Source organism: Lactuca virosa, chromosome 3 (genome assembly GCF_052849685.1).
Source record: "Lactuca virosa cultivar CGN04683 chromosome 3, Lactuca_virosa_CGN04683_v6, whole genome shotgun sequence".
In the NCBI taxonomy this organism is placed as follows: domain Eukaryota; kingdom Viridiplantae; phylum Streptophyta; class Magnoliopsida; order Asterales; family Asteraceae; genus Lactuca; species Lactuca virosa.
Genome location: NC_136428.1, coordinates 86,506,654 through 86,530,187, shown reverse-complemented (window position 1 = coordinate 86,530,187; position 23,534 = coordinate 86,506,654). Strand labels below are relative to the sequence as shown.

General features: G+C 33.6%; 3 protein-coding genes across 4 annotated transcripts; all 3 read left to right on the top strand.

Moving 5' to 3' along the window:
* The first annotated feature begins 7,494 nt into the window (after window positions 1–7,494).
* Window positions 7,495–9,022, top strand: LOC145162452 (F-box protein At3g07870-like). The gene has a single exon (XM_079081595.1). It carries the CDS (start codon window positions 7,574–7,576, stop codon window positions 8,783–8,785), a length of 1,212 nt encoding a protein of 403 aa, XP_078937721.1. The 5' UTR covers window positions 7,495–7,573; the 3' UTR covers window positions 8,786–9,022.
* A 1,442-nt stretch (window positions 9,023–10,464) lies between these two features.
* On the top strand, window positions 10,465–13,379 carry LOC145166126 (protein LAZ1-like). 2 transcript variants are annotated; one of them, XM_079085058.1, is made up of 7 exons: window positions 10,481–10,879; window positions 11,148–11,204; window positions 11,399–11,507; window positions 11,595–11,779; window positions 11,978–12,328; window positions 12,413–12,661; window positions 12,737–13,379. In XM_079085058.1, the coding sequence occupies exons 1-7, from the start codon at window positions 10,718–10,720 to the stop codon at window positions 13,094–13,096; spliced, it is 1,473 nt and encodes a 490-aa protein (XP_078941184.1). In that variant the 5' UTR covers window positions 10,481–10,717; the 3' UTR covers window positions 13,097–13,379. The 2 variants fall into 2 exon arrangements, with proteins under 2 accessions (XP_078941185.1, XP_078941184.1); XM_079085059.1 differs by lacking the exon at window positions 12,737–13,379 and having other exon boundaries at window positions 10,465–10,879; window positions 12,408–12,596.
* A 6,046-nt stretch (window positions 13,380–19,425) lies between these two features.
* On the top strand, window positions 19,426–22,893 carry LOC145166125 (transcription factor-like protein). The gene is made up of 4 exons (XM_079085057.1): window positions 19,426–19,633; window positions 20,730–21,304; window positions 21,399–22,298; window positions 22,382–22,893. The coding sequence occupies exons 1-4, from the start codon at window positions 19,457–19,459 to the stop codon at window positions 22,677–22,679; spliced, it is 1,950 nt and encodes a 649-aa protein (XP_078941183.1). The 5' UTR covers window positions 19,426–19,456; the 3' UTR covers window positions 22,680–22,893.
* Window positions 22,894–23,534: the final 641 nt, after the last annotated feature.

Sequence of the window (23,534 nt, the reverse complement as noted above, 5' to 3'; positions counted from 1 at the left end):
ACTTGGGACGAGTATGAGTAGGTGTGAATAGTAGTAGAGATCTATACTACTGGAAGAACAGGACTCACACTTGGATCAGGGAAAGTCACAAGGTTACCAAGGAACTCGTAATTGATTCCGTCTTATTCTAGTTTGTCGTTACCATCGTTTCGGTAATGACTAAGAAGATGAATGTTATTCCGACCCTAGTGGTCATATCGAATTGAGTCCGACTACGATGAGTTTGTTATGTGGTTCAGAGAACCAAGTTCGATGTAGCAGTTGACTTAAGCCGAATTGAAGTAAAGGCTGATCAAAGCGATCAATAGAAGTATCGCGTTCGTTGTTAAAGAAGTTGGGTTAGGTTGTGGTCTGACCCAAAGGGATAAAGTGATAGCGTATGCATTGAGGCAATTGAAGGAGCATGACAAGAACTACCCCACTCGTGATCTGTAGTTGGTAGTGGTAGTATTCGCCTTAAAGATGGGAGGAGTAAGAGGTATTCTGATGGAAGAAGCTCACAAAACCATGTACTCGATTCATCCCGGCAGTGCGAAAATGTATAGGGGTCTAAAACCCTATTACTGGTGGCCGACGATGAAGCTCGATGTTGCAAAGTATGTGGCCGAGTGTGTAACTTGTGCTAGGGTTAAGGCACAACATCAGAAACCGTATGGGAGTTTAGAACCTTTGCCTATACCCATGGGCAAATGGGAAGACATCACTATGGATTTTGTGAATAAACTGCCCAGAACAAGGAACGGTCACGACATGATTTAGGTGGTCGTTGATGGCTTCACTAAGAGTGCGCATTTCATAGCAGCCAACGAGAAATGGTCTATGGAAAAACTTGCGAATTCTTATGTGCAGGAAAGTGTGAGGCTTCACGGTGTTTCGTTAACGATCGTATCCGATCGTGACAGTCGTTTTACCTTAAGGTTTTGGAGGAGTCTATAAGAGGAATTGGGTACCAAGTGTGTTTGAATACAGCTTACCATCCACAAACCGATGGTAAGAGCGAACGAACAATTCAAACATTGGAGGATATGCTGAGAGCATGTACCCTGGAATTCCAAGGTAACTGGGGTAAACACTTACCTCTAGTAGAATTTTCCTATAATGATAGTTTCCACTCGAACATCTAGATGGCACCTTATCACGCTTTGTATGGAGAAAAGTGTCGAACGCCGTCATGTTGACTTGAAGCTGGGGAAAAGCAGTTTATGGGACTTGAAATAGTCCATCAGACTGCTGAAAAGTTGAAAGTGATTAGGGAAAGGAGGTTAGCTGCTCAAAAGAGCTATGCTGACAAGAAAAGACAACCGATATCATTCGAAGTTGGAAATTCGGTTTTACTTAAAGTCTCGTCGTGGAAGGGACTTATAAGATTTGGTAAGAAGGGAAAATTGAGTCCAAGGTTTATTGGACCATTTAAAGTTCTTCAGAGAATCGGGAATCAAGCTTACAAGCTAGAATTACCGGAAGAACTGGAGGGTACTCATAACACCTTTTATGTGTGTTATTTGAGAAAATTTACGGGAGATGTGCCGAACATAATTCCCATTTCTGAGTTAAGGTTGGATGAAAACAAGAGGTTGATTAAAGAACCTGAGGCAATCGTTGACCGTAAGACTAAGAAGTTGTGATGTGAAAATGGTCGATTTAGTGCTTGTGCGTTGGAAACATACGAATGGGCCAAATCTCACCTGGGAAAAACGGAGAGTGACATGAGGAGTCGCTACCCGTATTTGTTTGCTGATGTGTGATTCCGGGGACGGAATCATTCTAAGGGGGAGAGAGTTGTAACGCACGTGTTTCTAGGCTAGGCATTAATATTGACATAATGGTCTAGGTTAACCTTTGTAACTCATTTAGAAGAAATGAAAAGGAATTATGTGAATATATGAAAATTATGTGTTTTATGCTTAATTATTAGAGTTTAAATAATTAAGAATAAAAATGAGCGTCAAAATTAAATATTAGATAAAGCTGATATCTATTAAGAAACTTGTAGTGGGCGTGACAAGGATTACAGATATATAAAGAATGCCGAAATCCGAGTTGTAACGAAGAAGTTATGACCTGTCGAAGTTTCACGACAAAACCGGCTCGGTGTTGAATGTCGTAAAAAGTGAGTTTTTGATAAACTACTTTTTAGCCTTAATGATCTAAACGAAACTCGTAGTGTTCGTTAAACCGAGAAGTTCGATAAAAAGAACGCCAAAATCTGACTTCGTATGAGGAAGTTATGATTTTTCGAAGTTTCAGTTTAGCAATAGACAGCTAAAAACTCGAATTTTAGATCGAGTGATTTTTAGCCGACACAACCTAAACGAGAATCGAAGGTCTCATAAATAGTAGCACAACGGTAAAAAGTCTGACGAAAACGGACTTCGGATAAAGAAGTTATGAATTTTTAACGGATTTCCTGTCCCGGTCTGTTAAAAATAATAATATAAAAATTAAAGTCAAAATTAGCCGACGAATTCTAAATGAAAGTTGTAGAGCGTAATTTTACCTATGCGTGCATATAAAGAACGTCAAAAACGGAGCTCGTATGCGAAAGTTATGGATTTTAGAAGTTTTGGCGCGAAAACCAAGAAAATTCGCATAGTCACGTTTTTGCCACGTCAACTTCGCTGAAAGAGTGCCACGTGTCCGAAATTGGTGAGTCATGCGAAGCCACGTGTCGCCTTCCCTCGCATGAACAGTAGCTGCGTGTCGGATTCTGATTCGACCGAAGGGAGGCCCAATCCGAAGCTCGCAGCTGGACCGAGCCTCGCACCGCCTTAGCCTCCGAGCCTCGCAGATGGACCACTAGACCTCGGTCCAATCAGGAGAGGACAGCGAGGCCTTCGCACGTGCAGCCACCTGCGCACCCTCGCCTGCGGACCCCACCACCAGACCGACTTCGGACCCTATAAATAGAAGGGTCATGCGAGCCTTCTCGGGTACTTTTTGGAAATTGTCACTTTTAGCCCATTTTTCCATATTTTCTTCATCTTAGCATCCCCCAAAGCCCCGGTATCGATTATAACCCCCGGAATACGCCACAAAGAGCCCGTGAAGCCCGAAAAATTTATCTTTTCGGTTTTGAAGCCCGACCTTTCGCAGAGCCTGGTTTCTCAATAAAACTCTCGGTTTTATTAGAAACGGTCGTTTTAGGAAACGAATTGCTGCCCGATTTTCATTAAATCAGGTGAGTGTATAGTCACTTTCACCTTACACATAGATATGAAATATTTACCTTAAAATATGTGCTATGTGTAAATATATTAATTGTTTATTTGAGGTGACTGTTGAATTGATGTTTTATACAAGTTTTAAACTGTATATATATTTTTATCTACAAATATGTTGGGTAAAACATGGGTAGATGAATTAGATGATGTGTGATGAAATAAAAGTGATGAGAGGTATCGATGTTTAAGATGATCTAGTCATCTAACAGAGTATAGACAACGGCCACAGACTATTTTAGATAGTCCAGTGGAACGTTAGTAGACTTGTAATCGATACGTATGTTTGAACTATATGTTCATAAAGTGTTCTTGAACTATATGTTCATTAGGTATTTTTTGAACTATGTGTTCATCCATTAGTTCTTCCTTTTGACACTATTACGTGTCGGGGTACGGGAACGTACGAGAGTACTTTATCAGTATTTTCCCTATACTTTTATTTGGAAGAGCTTTGGAGTCTTTGTTCTTTTATGAAGTGATCGGACCAGCTTTATGAGTTAGTGATATAGATCATGAGTTGAAAGTGAGTGGTGAAATATGGGAAAAGCTTTTACCCAGATGTTGGCGTGAGTGGTGCAATATGAGAAAAGCCCTTACCCAACGTTGACCCCCGTCATTCAGCAAAGTAGGGATGACAACCATGAACTGTTCTAGACGGTCTGCGGAACACTAGCAGGCTCGCAACCTGTAGGTGTTAATGGAGTTGAGTGTTCATTCGCTGTACTCTAAGACCCCCGTCATTCAGCAGAGTATGGATGACAACCATGGACTGTTTTGACGGTCTGTGGAACACTAGCAGGCTCGTAACCTGTAGGTGTTAATGAACTTAAGTGTTCATTCGTTGTACTCTATTCCCCTCATGAGTGCCTTTAGGGCATGTAAGGCTGGGGAAACCCCTTAAGTATGTTCATCAGCTGTATGGAAAACCCATTGACATGTATTGCGGGGGGGGGGGGGGGGGGGGGAACACCCGTGGGAAATATCGTCGATGAATAAGAGCTATGGACTTAGTATATGGAAAACCCATTGACATGTATTGCGGGGGGGAAACTCCCGTGGGAAATACCGTCGATGAATAAGAGCTATGGACTAGCACATGGCGACGATGTAACTTCATGCCTATTTGACATAAATTGCTGAAGGAAAGCAATGTTGTCACCTTGTTGGTTGTTTTATGTTAGGATGTCTTGTTTGACATAACTTGCTGAGGGAAGGAAATGTGTTCACCCGGATGTTTGTTTTATTTGACATAACTTGCTGAGGAACCCCCAAAGCAATGTTGTCACCCCTAGTGATAATCCTTAGGCTAGGTCCCTTATGATAGTTGTTTTAGGGACGTAAAGTGAGGATAATGGGAATGGGTAATTAGGGTTATTTTGGTTGATGGAATTAATAAATTTATTGTTGATTGAGAACTTAATAAGTTTATTATTTATTGTGGGTTGAAAACCCTATATGCTCACCAGGCTCCCAAGCCTGACCCACTCAGTTTATTTGTATCACAGGTATCGATACGAAGTTGCTTTATACTGAGAGATTAAAAGAGAAGTAGATCACTAGTGTAAATGAATGTAAGTTTTGTTTATGCTTATGTTTTTGTATTGACAATGACATCCCAATGGTTTAAGTGAATAAAATACATTTCTTCGGAAATGATTTGATAATATATTTATTATGTTTTTATGGGAATAAATTCCGCAACACTTTTAATCAAATGGCGACGATGTAACTTCATGCTTATTTGACATAAATTGCTGAAGGAAAGCAATGTTGTCACCTTGTTGGTTGTTTTATGTTAGGATGTCTTGTTTGACATAACTTGCTGAGGGAAAGAAATGTGTTCACCCGGATGTTTGTTTTATTTGACATAACTTGCTGAGGAACCCCCAAAGCAATGTTGTCACCCCTAGTGATAATCCTTAGGCTAGGTCCCTTATGATAGTTGTTTTAGGGACGTAAAGTGAGGATAATGGGAATGGGTAATTAGGGTTATTTTGGTTGATGGAATTAATAAATTTATTGTTGATTGAGAACTTAATAAGTTTATTATTTATTGTGGGTTGAAAACCCTATATGCTCACCAGGCTCCCAAGCCTGACCCACTCAGTTTATTTGTATCACAGGTATCGATACGAAGTTGCTTTATACTGAGAGATTAAAAGAGAAGTAGATCACTAGTGTAAATGAATGTAAGTTTTGTTTATGCTTATGTTTTTGTATTGACAATGACATCCCAATGGTTTAAGTGAATAAAATACATTTCTTCGGAAATGATTTGATAATATATTTATTATGTTTTTATGGGAATAAATTCCGCAACACTTTTAATCAAATGATTACTTTGAAATTATTTCAAAAGCATAAATTAAACCGGTCTTTTCTGGCCGTGAATTTGGGGATGTCACATACATTTGTTATTTTTTGAGGTTTTTAATTCTTACATTAAATTTCCAGAATTTACGGTTATATATATATAGAATGTTCTCATTATATTCATGTAAGGTTATCATTTTATTAATTTGAGAATAAATTCACATAAATGTTATAAACTCATTGATTTACTTTCTTTTTTCAATTACTTTATAAAATGTTTAATGTTACATATCTACGCTAATAAATAAATGTTTTTTTTGCCACTTGTCACACTCTCATTCAATTTGCCAAATATCATTTGTGGTTATTTTAAATTAATTTTTATTCCATATGTCATTTTATGGTTTTTCTATTTTATTAAATTTCACATAGTATTTAAATGCAATAATAAATGCATATTAATTTGATAATTTCCTTAATTAACTTTCCTTTTAATTTTAAAATTTCTAAATTAAAGTTTCATTAATTTCATTTATTTATTTATCTAAATCATCTGTTTAAATTTAGAGAAAAAAACACTTTAATTTTTATAATTCAATATATATTTTTTTATTTTTATTATAAATTCAAACTTTTCAAATGTTTAGAATTTTATATTTAGTTTTTTCTTTTAAATAAACTCATATAATACATGGACATTTGATATTAAACTTTTTATTTTTAATAAACGTATAGTACACGGTAGGGATGAGATTTAGAACCAGAAAACCGGACCGGAACCGGAACCGTTAGAACCGGAATATATAGAACTGGTTCCGGTTCCGGGTTTAAAAATTGGCTTTATCCGGATTCCGGGTAATCCGGGTTTGGGTCCATCGGGTCCGAGTAAACCGGGTTTAAAAACCGGAACCGATGTTAGGAACCGGAACCACTTTTAGGGTCGAAATCGGTTTTTGTGAAACGTTTAAAAGATGCATATCTCATTCGTTTCAACTCCGATTGACATGCGGTTTTTTACAACATGTCGTATAAAGTTTGTACATGATTTTAGACTATAAATTTGTCATTTTTAGTTTTATATTAATTGAATTACAGTCCCCCAAAGTCGAGATATCAAAGCTGAAAGTTTTTAGTTTTTTAGTTTTTTTGTATTCTGTGAAAGTTTTAAAACATGCATATCTAATTCGTTTGAAGTCGGATTGACTTGTGGTTTTTCCTAACTTGTAGTTTACAGTTTGTACATAAGCTTAGACTATAATTTTGTCATTTTTGGTTTAGTATTCAATGATTTACAGTCCCCAAAGTCGGGATATCAAAATTGAAAATTTTCAACTTTTCAGCTATTTGTTTTTATACTTTGTATTCTGTGAACATGTTAACACATGCATATCTCATTCGTTTAAAGTCCGATTGACATGCGTTTTTTCCAGAGTGTATTTTAGAGTTTGTAAATGATTTTAGACTATAATTTTGTCAATTTTGGTTTCATATTCAATGAGTTACAGTCCCCCAAAATCGGGATATCAATATGAAAATTTTCAAAGTTCAACCCACTAAGTAGTAAGTAATTACCAAAAAATTTCGGTTTTTCCGGGTTTTCCGGTTCTAAACTCACTTTATCCGGTTCCAACCTACCAACTTTGATGTTTCCGGGTTTTACGGTTCCAGACCCACTTACCCGGTACAGTACCCGGAAACGAACCGGAACCGGTTCCTATATACCGGTCCGGTTTCCGGTTCTACAAAATCCCGTTAACCGGTTCCGAGTTTTCCGGTTCCGGGTCCATCCGGTCCGGGTTTAGACCCACTTTCATCCCTAGTAAACGGTCTAAGACCTAATATATTTAAAAACAAAAGATAAATTTAGACTAAACAACAAAAAATAAAAAATAAAAAAATAATATGTGGCATCATGGACGTACAGACGGGGCTTCCCCTAATCGCCGCGTCAATACCAACCTCCTCATCTGTTCTCGGCAATTACCATAAATCTACAAGGCATTTCCAAATCATTTCACGGTTTCAGAAACTGAAAAACCATGTTAGAATACTTCCCTGGCGATATATATCTCCAGATCCTCAAATGGCTCCCTCTCAATTTCATTCTCCAATGTCGTATAGTCTGCAAATCATGGAATTCCCTCGTCACAAGCAACGATTTCATCTCCGTTCACCACAATTTAACCAAATCGATCATCGAAAACGGAAATCAAACGCTATTGATCAGGTATTTCGATCGAACACGTAAACTCGAGCAATACATCATCGGAAAAGATGACGAAACTTTCGGGTTAAACTTTTCTAATATTGATTTCCAATATGCGAGCACAAGCGCCTATTTTAGGGTTGTCGGATATTGTGATGGCGTATTTTGTTTGAGCGATGACTTATTTGATTCCATGTCTAAGGTTATTCTCTGGAACCCATCGATCAGAAAATCCATACGGGTTATGGTTCCGAACAATGAACAAAGTTTGACTCAAAGGACTGTTTTGGGGTTTGGTGTTTGTCCACGGACTCACGATCCAAAGGTTGTGAGAATCATGTATGCGCATAACTTCTCGATGCCGCATAAGCTTCAAGACGCTCCATTGATAGACGTTTTTTCACTTTCATCAGGTGGTTGGAGGCAGCCTCTCGGGGGTAATCATAACAGTACCCTACATAAAATGATTCGATTAACTTGGTCTCAGGTTTGCTATAATGGAGTTATACATTGGGTCGCTTGCGACTGGCAACATGACGCGATGCTTCGTTGTTTGATCATATCATTTGATTTGGTCCATGAAGTGTTCGATGAAATGCCACTACCAGATGTTTTAACTCATCATGATGTCTCAAGCTTGTCAATCAGTACTCGCAAAGGATATCTTGTCATGCTTGAGTATGACATGGAAAGAGGGAAGGAATGTTGTGGTGTATGGGCTATGAAGGAGTATGGTGTCGCAAGATCATGGGAAAAGTTATATGTTGTCCATCTACCTGGTATGTTAAGAAAGACGATTGGGTTTAGGGGCAATGGGGACATGGTAGTGGCGTTGAAGAATCATGAGTTAGTGACTGTTGAATGCACATGGAACATCAGGAGTCTTGATGTATATGCCAACATACGTTCTTTCTTCCTTGGGTCATATATGGAATCCCTAATTTTGATCAGTCAGATGGATCGACAGATGTATCTTGTTAATGGTGATGATGATGATGACACTTGTGAAGAATATAGAGATAAAAAGGAAGGTGGACATGTTTAAGTATGTATACATGGATGTGTAGGACTCACAAGTACGCAATCGGTTGTTAGAATAGAAGTAACTACTATGTTTCGTTTGTTAATGAATATTCACAAAAGTTTGGGTCGTGAAAATGAAACATTAGATGTTTTTACGACAAATGATATCTTAGTTATGTTATTACAAACATTTAGGCTTAAAATTACCCAACCAGTATACATCATATTTGAATGAAAAAGAAACTAGAACATTCAAACATTTAACCACAATCCATATTTGGGCCAGAACCACATATTTGTTGAACGAATTTTAATGATTTGTCTATAAAATTATCCAAAATGAAAATTATATTAGAGTATCTTGATCGTTACTCAAGAACGGAAAGAATCAAGAATGATCAAAGATAAATTAACAATGTGATTATTATGTCTAGCTCTAATGTCAGTGTTGGGGTTTAATCAATTCATAAACAGTTGAAAGAATCAATCACGCAACAGTGAAATACAATTTTAAAATTCAACAATCCCAAAAGTCGGATTCAGTTATACAAATGATAATCAATAATAATCAACGACTATAAGATGTTTGTGGATGATACCTTGTTATTTAGAGATCCTTTGACATAGAAGGATGATGTTTGTTTTTGAAGAGAGAAAATGTTTGCAGGCCACGAACCACAACAGCAAAAAAAAATGTGGACTAAATGCAGAAAAGTCTGTAAGAAAGATAATGTTGGTTTTTTAAGATCTGCATTGCATAAAAAAAAACAATTATAGTTTTTCAATATTTCAACAAGTAATCAAAGATTTGTGTTTCACTATCATGTATTACACTTTTGACTAATTAAAAAAATAGACAATGTACGAATGTTTCACATATAGAATGAAGCATCTTTAACCAAACCCATGCACTAGATCATAATCTGGAATATAAAATAAGGCATTTTTTGGTGAATCAAGTTAATCACATGTACAATGAATCATATATAAAACCATTAAGGTGAAGCATCTAGCCTAGCATCAAACAAGAACCCATGGTACAACCCATCACTATTGCCTGGAACAAACCAATTTCATATGTGTTTATCAGTTTTGTAAGGATAGTATTCATGAAAACACCTGAACATTTCAAGAGGCATTCTCACCTTGTTTAAGCATCAAGCCTAGCATCAAACTTTTTGCAGAAAAACAAACCTTATTCCCACCTCTAAACACTTCTTAAACTTGCTTGATTCTTGAAAACTCCTTAACATTTCAATTTCAAGATGCATTCTCCCAACTTCACCCCATTTCAAAGTACACAAATCCAATCTCAAAATCAGAATAGTGGAACATGAAGCATCGAGTGAAAATGATGATTTCAATCCGCCAATCATCGAGATCCCAGGGTCGTTTCAGGATTTCAAACACATCACCCATTTGTATTTTTCAAGGGTATTCCATGGTTGAGATGTTTGAAGATTTTAAATAGTTTCAGAATTCTAAATTTTATTATGCTTTCTTTGATAGCAAATTGTTAAAGGCTTCCATTTAAAGACTTAAAGTGTCAAAATATTGCTTTATATTTCTCCATATATAATATTTAAACCTTGCATATATATAAGTTACCTTAATGTTAACACACGCCTTATCTTTAAATATTTAGACATCATAATCATATAAATATTTTAAAAAAATGTCTACAAAATATTACTCTATTTCTCCATAAAAAATCATCTTACTTTTTATGTAAAGGTGGCAATTGGCCTTTCTAACCGCAATTGTGTATTTTTCGTTTCGGTTAATAGATCGAAATCCCATGCTCCTCTGATTTCACCCAACTCAGTGTCTGATTCAAGGAATCGGCGACAATTTTAGGGCTAGGCTTTCAATTTTGGATGCAGAAAACCAAATCCATCAGCCAGTCGATCTTTCTTCTCATGATGCATTTGGGAATTCTGAAGCATTAATACTGATGAAGAAGATTGGACGAGAGGCTATTGTTAATTTGACCCTGATTCTCAAATACTCCCAATTCCCATGGACAACCGGAGTAGCTGCTGTATTTGTTTTTATCAGTCTCACCCTTTCCATTTTCCTCTTACTCCAGCACCTATCTGCTTACAAGAACCCCGAGGTCTCTCTCTCTCTAATAATCTACCTTTATGTCTCTCTCTCTCACACACACACATACACATTAAATGTAGAGAGTAGGTTGTTGATCGCATGGACATTCTTGCAGTTAAAAAACGTTCATATAACCAATATCTGTTTCATATATATATATATATATCCTTCTCATGATGTATTTGGGAAATTTATGAAGCAATCTCTTGTCACATATACTGAAGAAAAGTATATGAGGGTAAAAAGCTGTAATTAAGTTTCTGTTTTTTGATCGACAGGAACAGAAGTTTTTGTTGGGTATTGTACTCATGGTGCCTAGTTATGCTATTGAATCCGTAAGTGATTTACAAATGACTTATATTCAATTAGTTGTATATACTTTATGCATTGGTAATTGATAATGTATAGATGTTTAAGTAAACAAATATATAGAGAAAAACATGATCAATCTAATTAATGTGTGTTCATTTGTTTTGGATATACTTATATGTGTAGATAGATATTTAGGCTTTCAAACTTCATTGTGCAGTTTGTATCGCTATTGAATCCATCAATAAGCATTGCAGTTGAGATACTACGAGATTGCTATGAAGCTTTTGCAATGTATTGCTTTGGGAGATATCTTATTGCATGCTTGGGTATGTAATATGTATCTTCTCTCTGATCTTTGTATTTGGAACTGATGAACTTAATTAATTATAATGGTTTTCTTGAAATTAATTAAGGGGGTGAAAAAAGAGCAATCAATTTCATGGAGAGGGAAGGGCGTTCAGGTCTTAAAGGCCCTTTGCTAGAAAAACGTTCTTCAAAGGGAATCATTACACATGTTTTTCCAATGAATCTATTCTTACAACCATGGCAACTAGGTCAAAGGGTTTACCAAATCATGAAAGCTGGAATCGTACAATATGTAAGTTTTATCATTAAAGAACAAAGCTATTCATCTCTACTCCAATTTTTGATGTTGAACACGACTCTTTATGTGAGAAGCATCAATACTTTTATTACGACCACTTGAGAGAAAATCAATACTTTTATTACGACCACTTGAGAAGAACTTTCTTGATTCCGTCATCCATAATAAAACCCATTTTTGTTTCTTTATCAGATGATTATAAAGGCTGTTACAGCTGTTTTAGCGGTGGTTCTTGAAGCCTTTGACGTATATTGTGAAGGAGATTTCAGATGGGATTGTGGGTACCCTTACATGGCTGTTGTTTTGAATTTCAGCCAATCATGGGCTTTATATTGCTTAGTTCAGTTTTACGAAATAACAAAGAAAGAACTCGCACATATCAATCCACTTGCTAAGTTTCTGACATTTAAAGCAATTGTATTTTTGACATGGTGGCAAGGTGTCGCTATTGCCCTTCTCTATTCTTTTGGTTTTATCAAAATTCCAATAGCTCAAGAGTCGCAATTTAAATCATCTATTCAGGATTTTATTATTTGTATTGAGGTAATTACTTAATTTTCTTAATTAGTTACATCTATTCTTTCTTCGTTAATTTAACAGGCGTTTGTATTAATTAATGTAGAACAGATGGGCGTTGCTTCTTTGGTTCACATATACGTGTTTCCTTCAGAACCCTACACGTTAATGGGAGATCTTTTCCATGGAGATTTTTCTGTTCTTGGTGATTATACTTCCGATTGTCCTCTAGATCCTGATGAAGTTAGAGACAGTGAACGCCCCACAAAATTACGTCTCCCAAGACACGATCCTCGTGTGAAGAACAAAACCGCCATTAAAGAGAGTGTTCGTGATGTTTTTGTTGGTGGTGGTGAATACGTAAGTTCTTTAATTTCAATCTATTTACTTTCAATCTCTGAAAATATTAATGATTTGTGACAATTTTGAATACAGATTGTGAGTGATTTGAGGTTTACAGTGAATCAAGCTGTGCAACCAGTAGGGAAGGGCATCACGAAGTTTAATGAAAAACTGCATAAAATATCTCAGAATATGAAGAAGAATGATAAAGGAAGGAGAACGAGAGATGACAGTTGTATTGCTAAAAGTAGAGAGATACGTGGAATAGATGATCCGCTTTTGAATGGGAATTTTAGCGACAGTTGTGGTGATGGTGCTGTCAAGAAAACAAAGAGGCAACGAAGGACATCAGGATACACGAGTGCAGAAAGTGGTGGTGAGAGTAGCAGTGAGCAAAGGGTGAGCTGTGATAGGTATCAAGTTCGTGGAAGTAGATGGGTTACAAAGGATTAGTATATGCATTAACTTGAAAAAGACTCGATTAATGGAGAAAAGGAATACATGGAGATCAATATATGAAGAGAGTTGATTTCATGGAATCTTTTGCTTTAAAGGTGAAGTTGTTGAGTGTTTTTTTGGCTATGATGACACTCAAGAGGGCTTGTAGATTCTTTATTACGTGTTGAGCTTGTGTTGATCAATGTGCTTATTTTCTCCTCAATTTTGATCATGTTGAGATGATTTGGATGTGAAGTCTTGGATCATTATAATAAATTTAGAAATTCTTGTAGTAGGATGCATTGGTTTTGTTTGGAGGATCATTTGTAGTAGGATGCCTTTTATGGAATGCAATCTTGCTCTCCAACTAGTGGTCATTTCTCCAAGTGTAAAAGCATAGCCCAAGTTAGATTCCTACATATTTTTGTTAGAAAGACAGGTTTTTAATATCAATAAAACTTGGATAATTTTTGGGCTTGTGTTAGAAACATTTTTTCAAAATTTGTAATTCGACCCTATTGTATTGCGTATGGTTACACGAATTCAGATTTGGGATAATCCAAAAAATCAATTTGGATTTCTAGCAAATTCAAGGTTGGATTTCAATGATACAATCAACTTTATAACAATATCATATGGGGTTTCGATGATACAATCAATTAGTTGTTGGGCTAAGTATCACCAACATTTACTGCAAACAATAACCATTTAACCATCAACATTGGGATTCTATCTGTATCACCATGGAGATAGAAAAGAACCCGATGTAGTGCTATTAACCACATTGCTCAATACTTTGATACGTTAGACATCAATGTGAATGTTAATATCACATGAATATAACATAAATGTGGGCTAATCAATTTTACTTATTTTAAGAAAGTGATTAATATATATTATTGAATTAAATATAATTGAAAAATATCATCTAATTTAATTACAAGGGTATTTTAGTCAATTAATATAGATTTAATAAAGGAAAATTGTATATTTTAAGAGATCATAGATTCTATTATTTTTAAAAATCCGATTTTACGAATTATAATTTTTTTAATTCGGACATTCTGACAAAATATGTTTGAGTATATTCAAAAATAAAAATATTCTTGAACCATAAATAATAAAAATATTTTTGAACCTATTTCATGATCATGACTTTAAAAACTTCTTGTAGAATAACAAATTCTCGAACCATCAATTGAAGAATAAAAACAATAAATACATAATTTCTTATAAAATACGGGTAACAATTGTTAAGAATTACATTTATTGTTAAAGAATAAAACTAAAAAAACTTTCAAAACGGGAAAGAAAACATCAAAATCTAACAACGACACTAATACATTCTAAAAGAATAATGTTGCTTAGAATCACTTTCAATTTTGTGGTCCGTTCTTCAAGCATCAACTTCTGTGAAAACAAAACCAAATTGTAGTTTAGATTCCAATAATGCATTAGCAAATGAAAAATAAAAAACTAAATTCCTTTGGAAAAATATGTGGACTTGTGAATTGCACCAAAACCAATAACCAAGAATTGTAGAACATGCATAAATCAGTGAGAAAATATCCATACTCCATTCCAACAGAATTAGAATTCATGATTTCATTCCAACAGAATTGAAATTCATGACTTCATTCCAACATAATTAGAATTCATGATTCCATTCCAACAGAATTGGAATTCGTGATTATAACTCCATTAACAGAGAATCCCACCTATATAAGGCATTGAGCATATAGTAAGTTCGTATGGTAATAAAGAATGAACAATGTCAAAGTAAGAATGCAAGATACAAGGTATTAGATGAAAGTTTTTATAGCCAATTTCAGAACAAGATGTAAGTAGGTTAATGAAAGGTTGAAATTGAATACATATCAAGAACATAACGGAAAGCTGCTGACTTTGCATATATAAAAAGGATCAAATCGGGAAAGAAAAAAATCTTTGTAGTTCGTTTATTTTGTGTATAAACGAATAAATCAGAATGGAATTTGAATCGAGTTTGCCCCAATTTTAGTAATCTGAACTCAATTGTAGTAAAAACCAGCTAAAACCTACGAATTGGATCAAAATGATAACTTGAGAAATGCAAATCAGTACCAATTTGGTGGGGATATTGATAGGAAGAACGGATCGAACGGCTTTGCGAGCTCGCTTAGATATCTTCTTAAACACGTTCTCAACAAACCTAATCAGAAGATCCATGCTCCTGTCATCTTCCTCCTCCTCATCATCATCTTCGTCATCGTCTTCATCGTAATCTCCGAAGAAAGTCATATCATTACGCTTCCGATTCCATATCCTAGGATCCGCCGCCGGATTCTCACCTTCCTGATCCATCGAGTCATCAAATGAAGAGTTCCCAACAATACATAGTAACGTAGTTAAATAATCTGACATCTGGAAATAACCTAAGGATAACTAGGAGGACGATGGGTAGCTTGGAGACGTAAACCAGGAGTTCGAAGTAGAAATGGGCGGATGAAGGTACTGGAAGATGACTTTTAGAGAAATTTGGGGCGGAGCATGATGGCGACGGCTTTGTATCATCGGCTAGGGCTTGTAATCGGTAGAGATTGAGCGAGTAAAGAAAAAAAAAACGAGTTTAATATAAACCTGAGAAATTAGGTTAAAAGTCAATACCATGATTATAGAGATTATTTTTGGAAGTTACTAATCAAATTACTAAATTACCCTTATTTATTTATTTAGTTATTTAATTTTTTATTTACTTTTGATTGACACACATTTATGCATACAATAACACAATAATTACTTTAAATACCTGAACCTAGCTCTCTCTCTCTCTCTCTCTCTCTATATATATATATATATATATATATATATATATATATATATATATATATATATATATATATATATATATATATATATATATATATATATATATTGGAAAACTGCAATAAAGTCCCGACATATTGGTCTCATAATCGATTTAGTCTATATATATTTTTTTTATTCAATTAAGTCCCAAATACCGGTAATCGTATTCAATTTAACCGTTTGACCCGGTCAACAGGTCATCCAACTTTCGAAAAATTATATTTTTGGCCCAGATTTCAAATTTTATTACAAATTCGGTCCATACTTTACACTTTTGACCCAGATTTTAAATTTTGTTACAAATTTGGTCCAAACTTTACCCTTTTTGCCCAAATTTTAGAATTTTATTATGAATTCATCCTAATTTTAGTTTTTTTACAAATTTCTTTCTCAAAAAATTGTTTCTAATATGCTTTTTTTTATAAAATCATATTTATACAAAAAAAACATATTTTCACATAAAAATCTTATATTTTTTATATAAAAACGTTTTTTAAAAAGCTTTTTGTATATGAAATATCTAGTTATAAAAATATGTATTTATTAAGTATATATAAATATATACAAATCCGTTTTTATAAAAAAATGTATACAAAAACGTATTTTACAAAAAAATGTATACAAATCCGTTTTTATATAATACGTGTCTGTATACAATTTTTTTGTAAAATACGTTTTTGTATACATTTTTTTTATAAAAACGGATTTGTATATATTTATATACTTAATAAATACCTATTTTTATAACTAGATATTTCATATACAAAAGCTTTTTATAAGAAAATACAAGATTTTTATGTGAAAATACGTTTTTTTTGTATAAATATGATTTTATACAAATCCATTTTTATAAAAAAATGTATATAAAAACGTATTTTACAAAAAAAATGTATACAAATCCGTTTTTATATAATACATGTTTGTATACATTTTTTTTGTAAAATACGTTTTTGTATACATTTTTTTTATAAAAACGGATTTGTATATATTTATATACTTAATAAATACCTATTTTTATAACTAGATATTTCATATATACAAAAAACTTTTTATATAGAAAATATAAGATTTTTATGTGAAAATACGTTTTTTTTGTATAAATATGATTTTATAAAGAAAAAACATATTAAAAACAATTATTTGAGAAAAAAATGTTGTAAAAAAAACTAAATCTAGGATGAATTCATAATAAAATTCTAAAATTTGGACAAAAAGGGTCAAGTTTGGACCAAATTTGTAACAAAATTTAAAATTTGGGCCAAAAGTGTTAATTTTGGACTGAATTTGTAATAAAATTTGAAATCTGGACAAAAAATGTAATTTTTAAAAGTTGGATAACCTGTTGACAGTGTCAAAGTGTTAAATTGAATACGATTGCCGGTATTTGAGACTTAATTGAATAAAAAAAAATATATAGGGACTAAATCGATTATGAGACCTATATGTAGAGACTTTATTGTAGTTTTCCATATATATATATATATATATATATATATATATATATATATATATATATATATATATATATATATATATATATATAGTTAAAAATAACTAACCTATTGTAATTAACGATTAACTAAGAATTTATATGATAATATAAAAAGTTCACATATAACATTATCATTATTAAACCTTAATAATATGATAACTGACGTCTATTAGAACATTGAAAACTAAAGACTTTTACGACGATCGAATGTAATCTACAAAGTAGAATTCAAATTTATATGACTAAAGAAAAATCTTTATCTTGAACAATATATTTTAATAGACTTTACTCACGAGTTGTGAATAAATAAATTATGTATAATTTTTTATTTTTATTTTATTGTTTAACTATTGTTATGGTTAATGAATCAAAAAGTTACTCATACAAAATTCCATAAAGGATATGCAAGATTCAAATATTATACGCCTAATATACGGTTAGTGTTTCATAATTTACCTCCCACATGATAAACCATCAAAATGATCTGACGTGGGCTTTCTAGGTGCTATGATTTAACCTTATAATTTCAAAATTATGTTGGTGATTTTATATCATTAATATTATTTAAGTGTAATAGGATTAAATTTGTTGACCAAAAGTGATCTTGTTGAATATTGAACAAGTTAGGATGGTGTAGGAGTGCACACTTGTTCAAGTTTTTCAAGATTCAAAGTACATTGTTATTTAGGGGCGAAGCCCCTAAACGAACGAGGGTCCGGGGGCAGCGCCCCTGAGAGCAGGGTCCCAGGGGTGGCAACCCCTGGCGGGGTCCAAGGGGCAGAGCCCCTGGCTGGGATCGAAAATCCAATTTTAGAAAGTTGACCCTTTTTTCCCTGAGATCCGTTTAATGACACGTTTGGTAGTTTTATGACAGTTGGTAACTGTCTATTGACAGTTTTCAGACAGGAATGATATATCCGTTTTTGGTTATTTTTCTGGTACATATTGAAGAATATTTTCACATACATTCTCAGATTTCATTCTCTGAATTTCATCAAATTGAGTGTTCGATCTGTACCATCGAAATACTTCAATTTGATAGTGAATCACGACTTTCAGAGAATCCAAACAATCTATTCATCCCCTAATTTCTAACAAGTTATTTGTTTACTTTTCAATTTCAACAATGATGTTGTTTTTATATACCAAAGATTGTTTTCAAGGTACAATAATTTTTTATTTTATGTATATATAGTTAATTATACTTTTAATTTAATATTATTTCTAATTATTTTTATTGTTAAGTAATTTAAAGTTACCTTTTCAAGTAATTTTTCAATTAATCAAAAAATAGTTTTCTAATCTTTTACATAAGAAATAATGTCGTTTAACATTTTAAATAACAAATAACAATGTTTAATTTTTAAAATAATAAATGACAATAATTAATAAAATCTATGTATTACTTTTTTATAATTCATGAAATATGAATATTTTGTTATTAAGAAGTTCACATTAATTTATGAAACTGGATAAATAAAAATAATTGAAGCTAATATAATAAAATTTAAGCTATTCATCTTAAAACATATTTTTTAAATAAATAAATTTATAAGATAACTGTCTTTCTAATAAAATTAAAATATAAAACGTAAAATAAAAGATTTTTTAAAAATTACATCAGGTATCATTAAATATTTAATAATTGATCATGAATGGTTTTGACCATTATAAATGGTTTTTAACATGGGATGCGGATAGAATTCTCCACAAGATACATGTTGTTGTGTTACAAAATCCTTCCTTATATGACCGATAAATGATGGAAAATTTTATAATATTTAATATTTAATAATAATTTATTTAAGTTTTAAATAAATAAAAAGTAATAATTTGGAGGAGGAAAGGAAGGTGACATAGGAGGGAAGAATATCATAACTTGGGGGGTGAAATGATGGAATCAAAAACCTTGGTGGGGCTTATGAAATTTCACATAACATGGAGGATTTAGATGGAAAATTTATGTATAAGAAAGAGACTAGAGAGGGTTTTTACTTGGAGGGTCTCGGATTCACAAATTCAGAGCTGAAACAACGATGTCCGCCAGAGCGTTGAGGAAGGTGCTTAATGAACAAGAATCAGCAAAGAATCAAGACATCATATTGTCCGATGATGATGAGTCGGAATCACCCTCCAATTCACCCCGCCCTTCTTCAATTAATCCTTTCGATCTCCTCAACGAAGAGGAGGAGCAGGAGAAGGAACAGGAACAGGTGCGTTTGATTACACGATGATTTTTGTTGTTTTATATCGTAATAGCTGAACTTTCATTGTTCTTTAGCTTAGTGCTAATTGGTGTAGTTAATCTTGGTTCTGTTTTTTAAAAATCATTCCTGATGAATAGGGTTCTTATGTGTGTTATTGGACCTTCCTGATTTTCAATTATCTTTTTGAGCTAAGTTTCTGATTGCTCGTGATAATCTATTTGTTTCTTGATTTCATAAAAAAACCCACACTTTTGATTTTGTATGCTATTCAAGTACGTTTTATGCAACACGTGATGCGATTTCTTTCTTTTAAATTGAGCATCAGTAATGCCACTAGTTCCATCTCTCCCAAGTAAGAGCTACACCCTGACTTTGAGGACATCAAAAGGGCTATTTTTTCAAGTTAAAGTTTTTGGGTTCTTGACTTTTGGAGAAATACTTGTAAAATACATGAAACTTTGTAACAAGTATTACAAACTCAACAATGTTATTGGTAGATTACTGATAAATCCATATCAACTTTGTGTTCCTCAAGTACTAGGTTTGATGCTAAAACTTTAACTTCTGTTGAAATAGAGAAAGTATTGATTTTACTTTGCATAGTATTTTTATTTCTCTTGAAAAGTTCATAATCCGCATAAATATTGGATTTCAACTAGACTTTAACATGCAAAGTTGTCTATCATTTTTTATTTTCGCTATTACTATTTTGGACTCTTAACAATCCATAAAGTTAAGATTTTTATTTCTTTCTTTCCTTACTTTTTGATTGATAGTGTTTTTGTTAATGATTAAGTATCACTAGATGACTTGATCTAGGACTTTTGTGCATATAGTTTAATGTGATAGATGATTTTATGGGCCTTCAAGTATCAATCTTTTACTTATAGACATTTTGTCATTGTCAATAGTCAAATCATTTTACTTTCTGATGCATTTTTGTATGATAATACTACTACATAAACTTGTACTTTATTTTATAAGAGGTTACTAAAAAACTTCTATGGTTTATATAACTTATGTTTCTCAACATGTGTATTTTTACTTGCAAACTTCTACAGTTCATATAATTTCATAATCAGTCTCAAACACTCAATTTCAGGAGAATGATGCTAGTGATGTTGATACCTCCTCTACAGTAAAAAATGAACACAATTTACTCCCCAGTAAGAAAAATACTGCTACCAATGCCATATCATCCAGTCAAAAATCAAAGAAAAAGAAAAAGAAGAAGAAAAACAAGGCAACTACAGGCACTGTGGATTCCTTAGATGCCATATTAGAAGATTTATCTTTTGGAGTCAATTCATCTGGTGGTCAAAGTCAAAGTCAAACCCGGTCTTCAAGAAAGAAATCTGAAAATGTGAATGATGAGGGTGATAGACATAGACCAAGGAAAGGATGCACAACAAACATACTGCAAGTGGATCCAAGATTTCTTAGTGCAGAAAATGAGCTGAGGAGAATATTTGGATCAAAAGTTGTGAGTTCATTTGAAAGAAGTAATCAAAATCAAGCAGGAAGTTCTAGACAACAGAGTCGAACAGGGAGACGTGGGGCCCACACCCACACCCATAGAAAAACAATTATGGTTTCTCCCTCAGAGCATTGGCCTAGGTGGGATGGATCTCTATCCATGGAGCTTCTTGAAAACAAAGATGGGTTCACCTATTTCAGGTAAGTTTTATTCATATGATATCTTTTGTTACCCATTTCCCCATTAGTGTACTAAAAGACAATTTTAACCTTACATTTGTATGACTTCTTTTAGGTATGTGCCATCATCAACCTACAGCCTAGCTCAAAGACAATTTGAAGCTGCAAAAGCATCACATGATCTGAACACCATAGCAAGTATTCTTTTACACCACCCTTACCATATAGATTCCCTCACAACCCTAGCAGAATACTTCAAATTCTCAGGTGAACTCCAAATGTCAGCAGATGCCACTTCAAAATCTTTATACGCCTTAGAATGTGCTTGGCATCCATTATTCAATCCTTTACAAGCCACCTGTAAATTACAATATAAACATGAAACAAATCAACAGCTTTTCACCACACTCTTTTCCCACATGAAAAACATGGATAGACGCGGGTGTCATCGCTCAGCTCTTGAAATATGCAAACTATTAGTTTCCCTAGACTCAGATGACCCAATGGGCGCGTTATTCTGTATTGACTATTTTGCCCTTAGAGCCGAAGAGTATAAATGGTTGGAAACGTTTTCTGAAGAGTATAATAGCGATAACTCCATGTGGTTGTATCCGAATTTCTCATATTCACTTGCAATTTGTCGGTTTTATCTTGAACGTGAAGAAAAAGAAAAAGAAAAAGATAAGTCCAGTTCGAGTGATCTTATGAAACAGGCTTTAATGCTTCATCCATTGGTTTTAAAAAAGTTGGTGGGTAAAGTTCCTTTGAAAGAACAGGTGTGGACGAAGATAACTAATCATGGTTTTTTTGGAATGGATCAAAGTGGGAGTGAATCATTGGATCATTTGATTAATATTTATGTTGAAAGGAGTTATATTATATGGAGACTCCCTGAGCTTCATAATTTTCTTAAGGATACGGCTTTATCAGTAATTGAAAAGATGGAAATTAGTCGAAGTGAAGCTAAAGATTGGGAGTGTGTGAGAAAAGAAGCATTTGCATCCGATAAAAACGAGTGAGTATGCATTTTCTTGAAATTATTCTCAATTTTTATAGTTTAAATGCAAGATTATTTATGATTGTTTTACATTATTACAGGTATTCACACTTGATGGTATCTGATTTCTCTGATTCAACGCCAACAATCCCTCCAGAAAATTTGCAAAATTTTATGATTGATCCGAGGTTGGTGGACATGCATAATAATAATGTTAATGTTAATGTTGTTGGTGACAACCAAGAAAATATTCCGGGTCTGGGTCTGGGTCCGGGTCCCGCACGGGCCCCTCGTGAAGTTGCAAACAGGAATGCATTGGCGGTTTTGTTTGAGTCCATGTTACCATGGATTGATTATGGAACAAGAGAAGATGATGATGCTCAAGACGATGAGGATTGATTGATTAAACCTTTTTTTATTTTTATTTTATTTTGATTTAGAGTCTTAATAATTTATGTTGAGATTATTATCTTTTAAGAAGGAATTTTACACCAAGTTTTGGGTGTATACATACCCGCAAACAATCAGATATTAATGAGTTGTCGTTGTATATCACTTGGAACTGTTATAATCTTAGTTTATTTTTGGGATAATGACAAAAACCTTTTAAGTTTTTGTGGTCTTGTGGGTTCGGTTGCAAATTACCTTGTTACATTTTGTGGTCTTGTTGGTCGGTTGTAAATGTAAGAGGTAGTCAATTATCTGATCTTTGTTGTTATGAACTTATGGTGTCTTTTTGGATTTTAAAATCAGTAGTTAGAATCCTTGAATTGGTTGAGATAAGTTGAGTATTGGTGTGTGTGTGTGTGTATATATATATATATATATATATATATATATATATATATATATATATATATATATATATATATATATATATTAATCACCGATTTAGCCGATTTTTACAACACTACTTGCTTTAGTAAGGGGACAATCGGGGGAGTACTCAGATTCTGTAACTCGCCTCGGTAAGGGGCCGAATAAAGAGTACTCGGCTGAGTAATCAGTCAACTTGCAGAGTTTTACAACAATGATATTTACTGAAGCATCAGTAAATCATGACAAATAGAGTTATCGTCCCTTGTGGTGGATCTGCAGAGTCCATATCACCATGTACTAGATCCATTTGTGTAACATCCCGATGCGAGATACTTATAAATTAAACCCCCTTTAATTCATTTATATTGCATTTGGTCTCAAAGTTCAAGAATTGTATGCTAAAGGGGTTGAAGGGCATTGCTGTAATTAGGATCC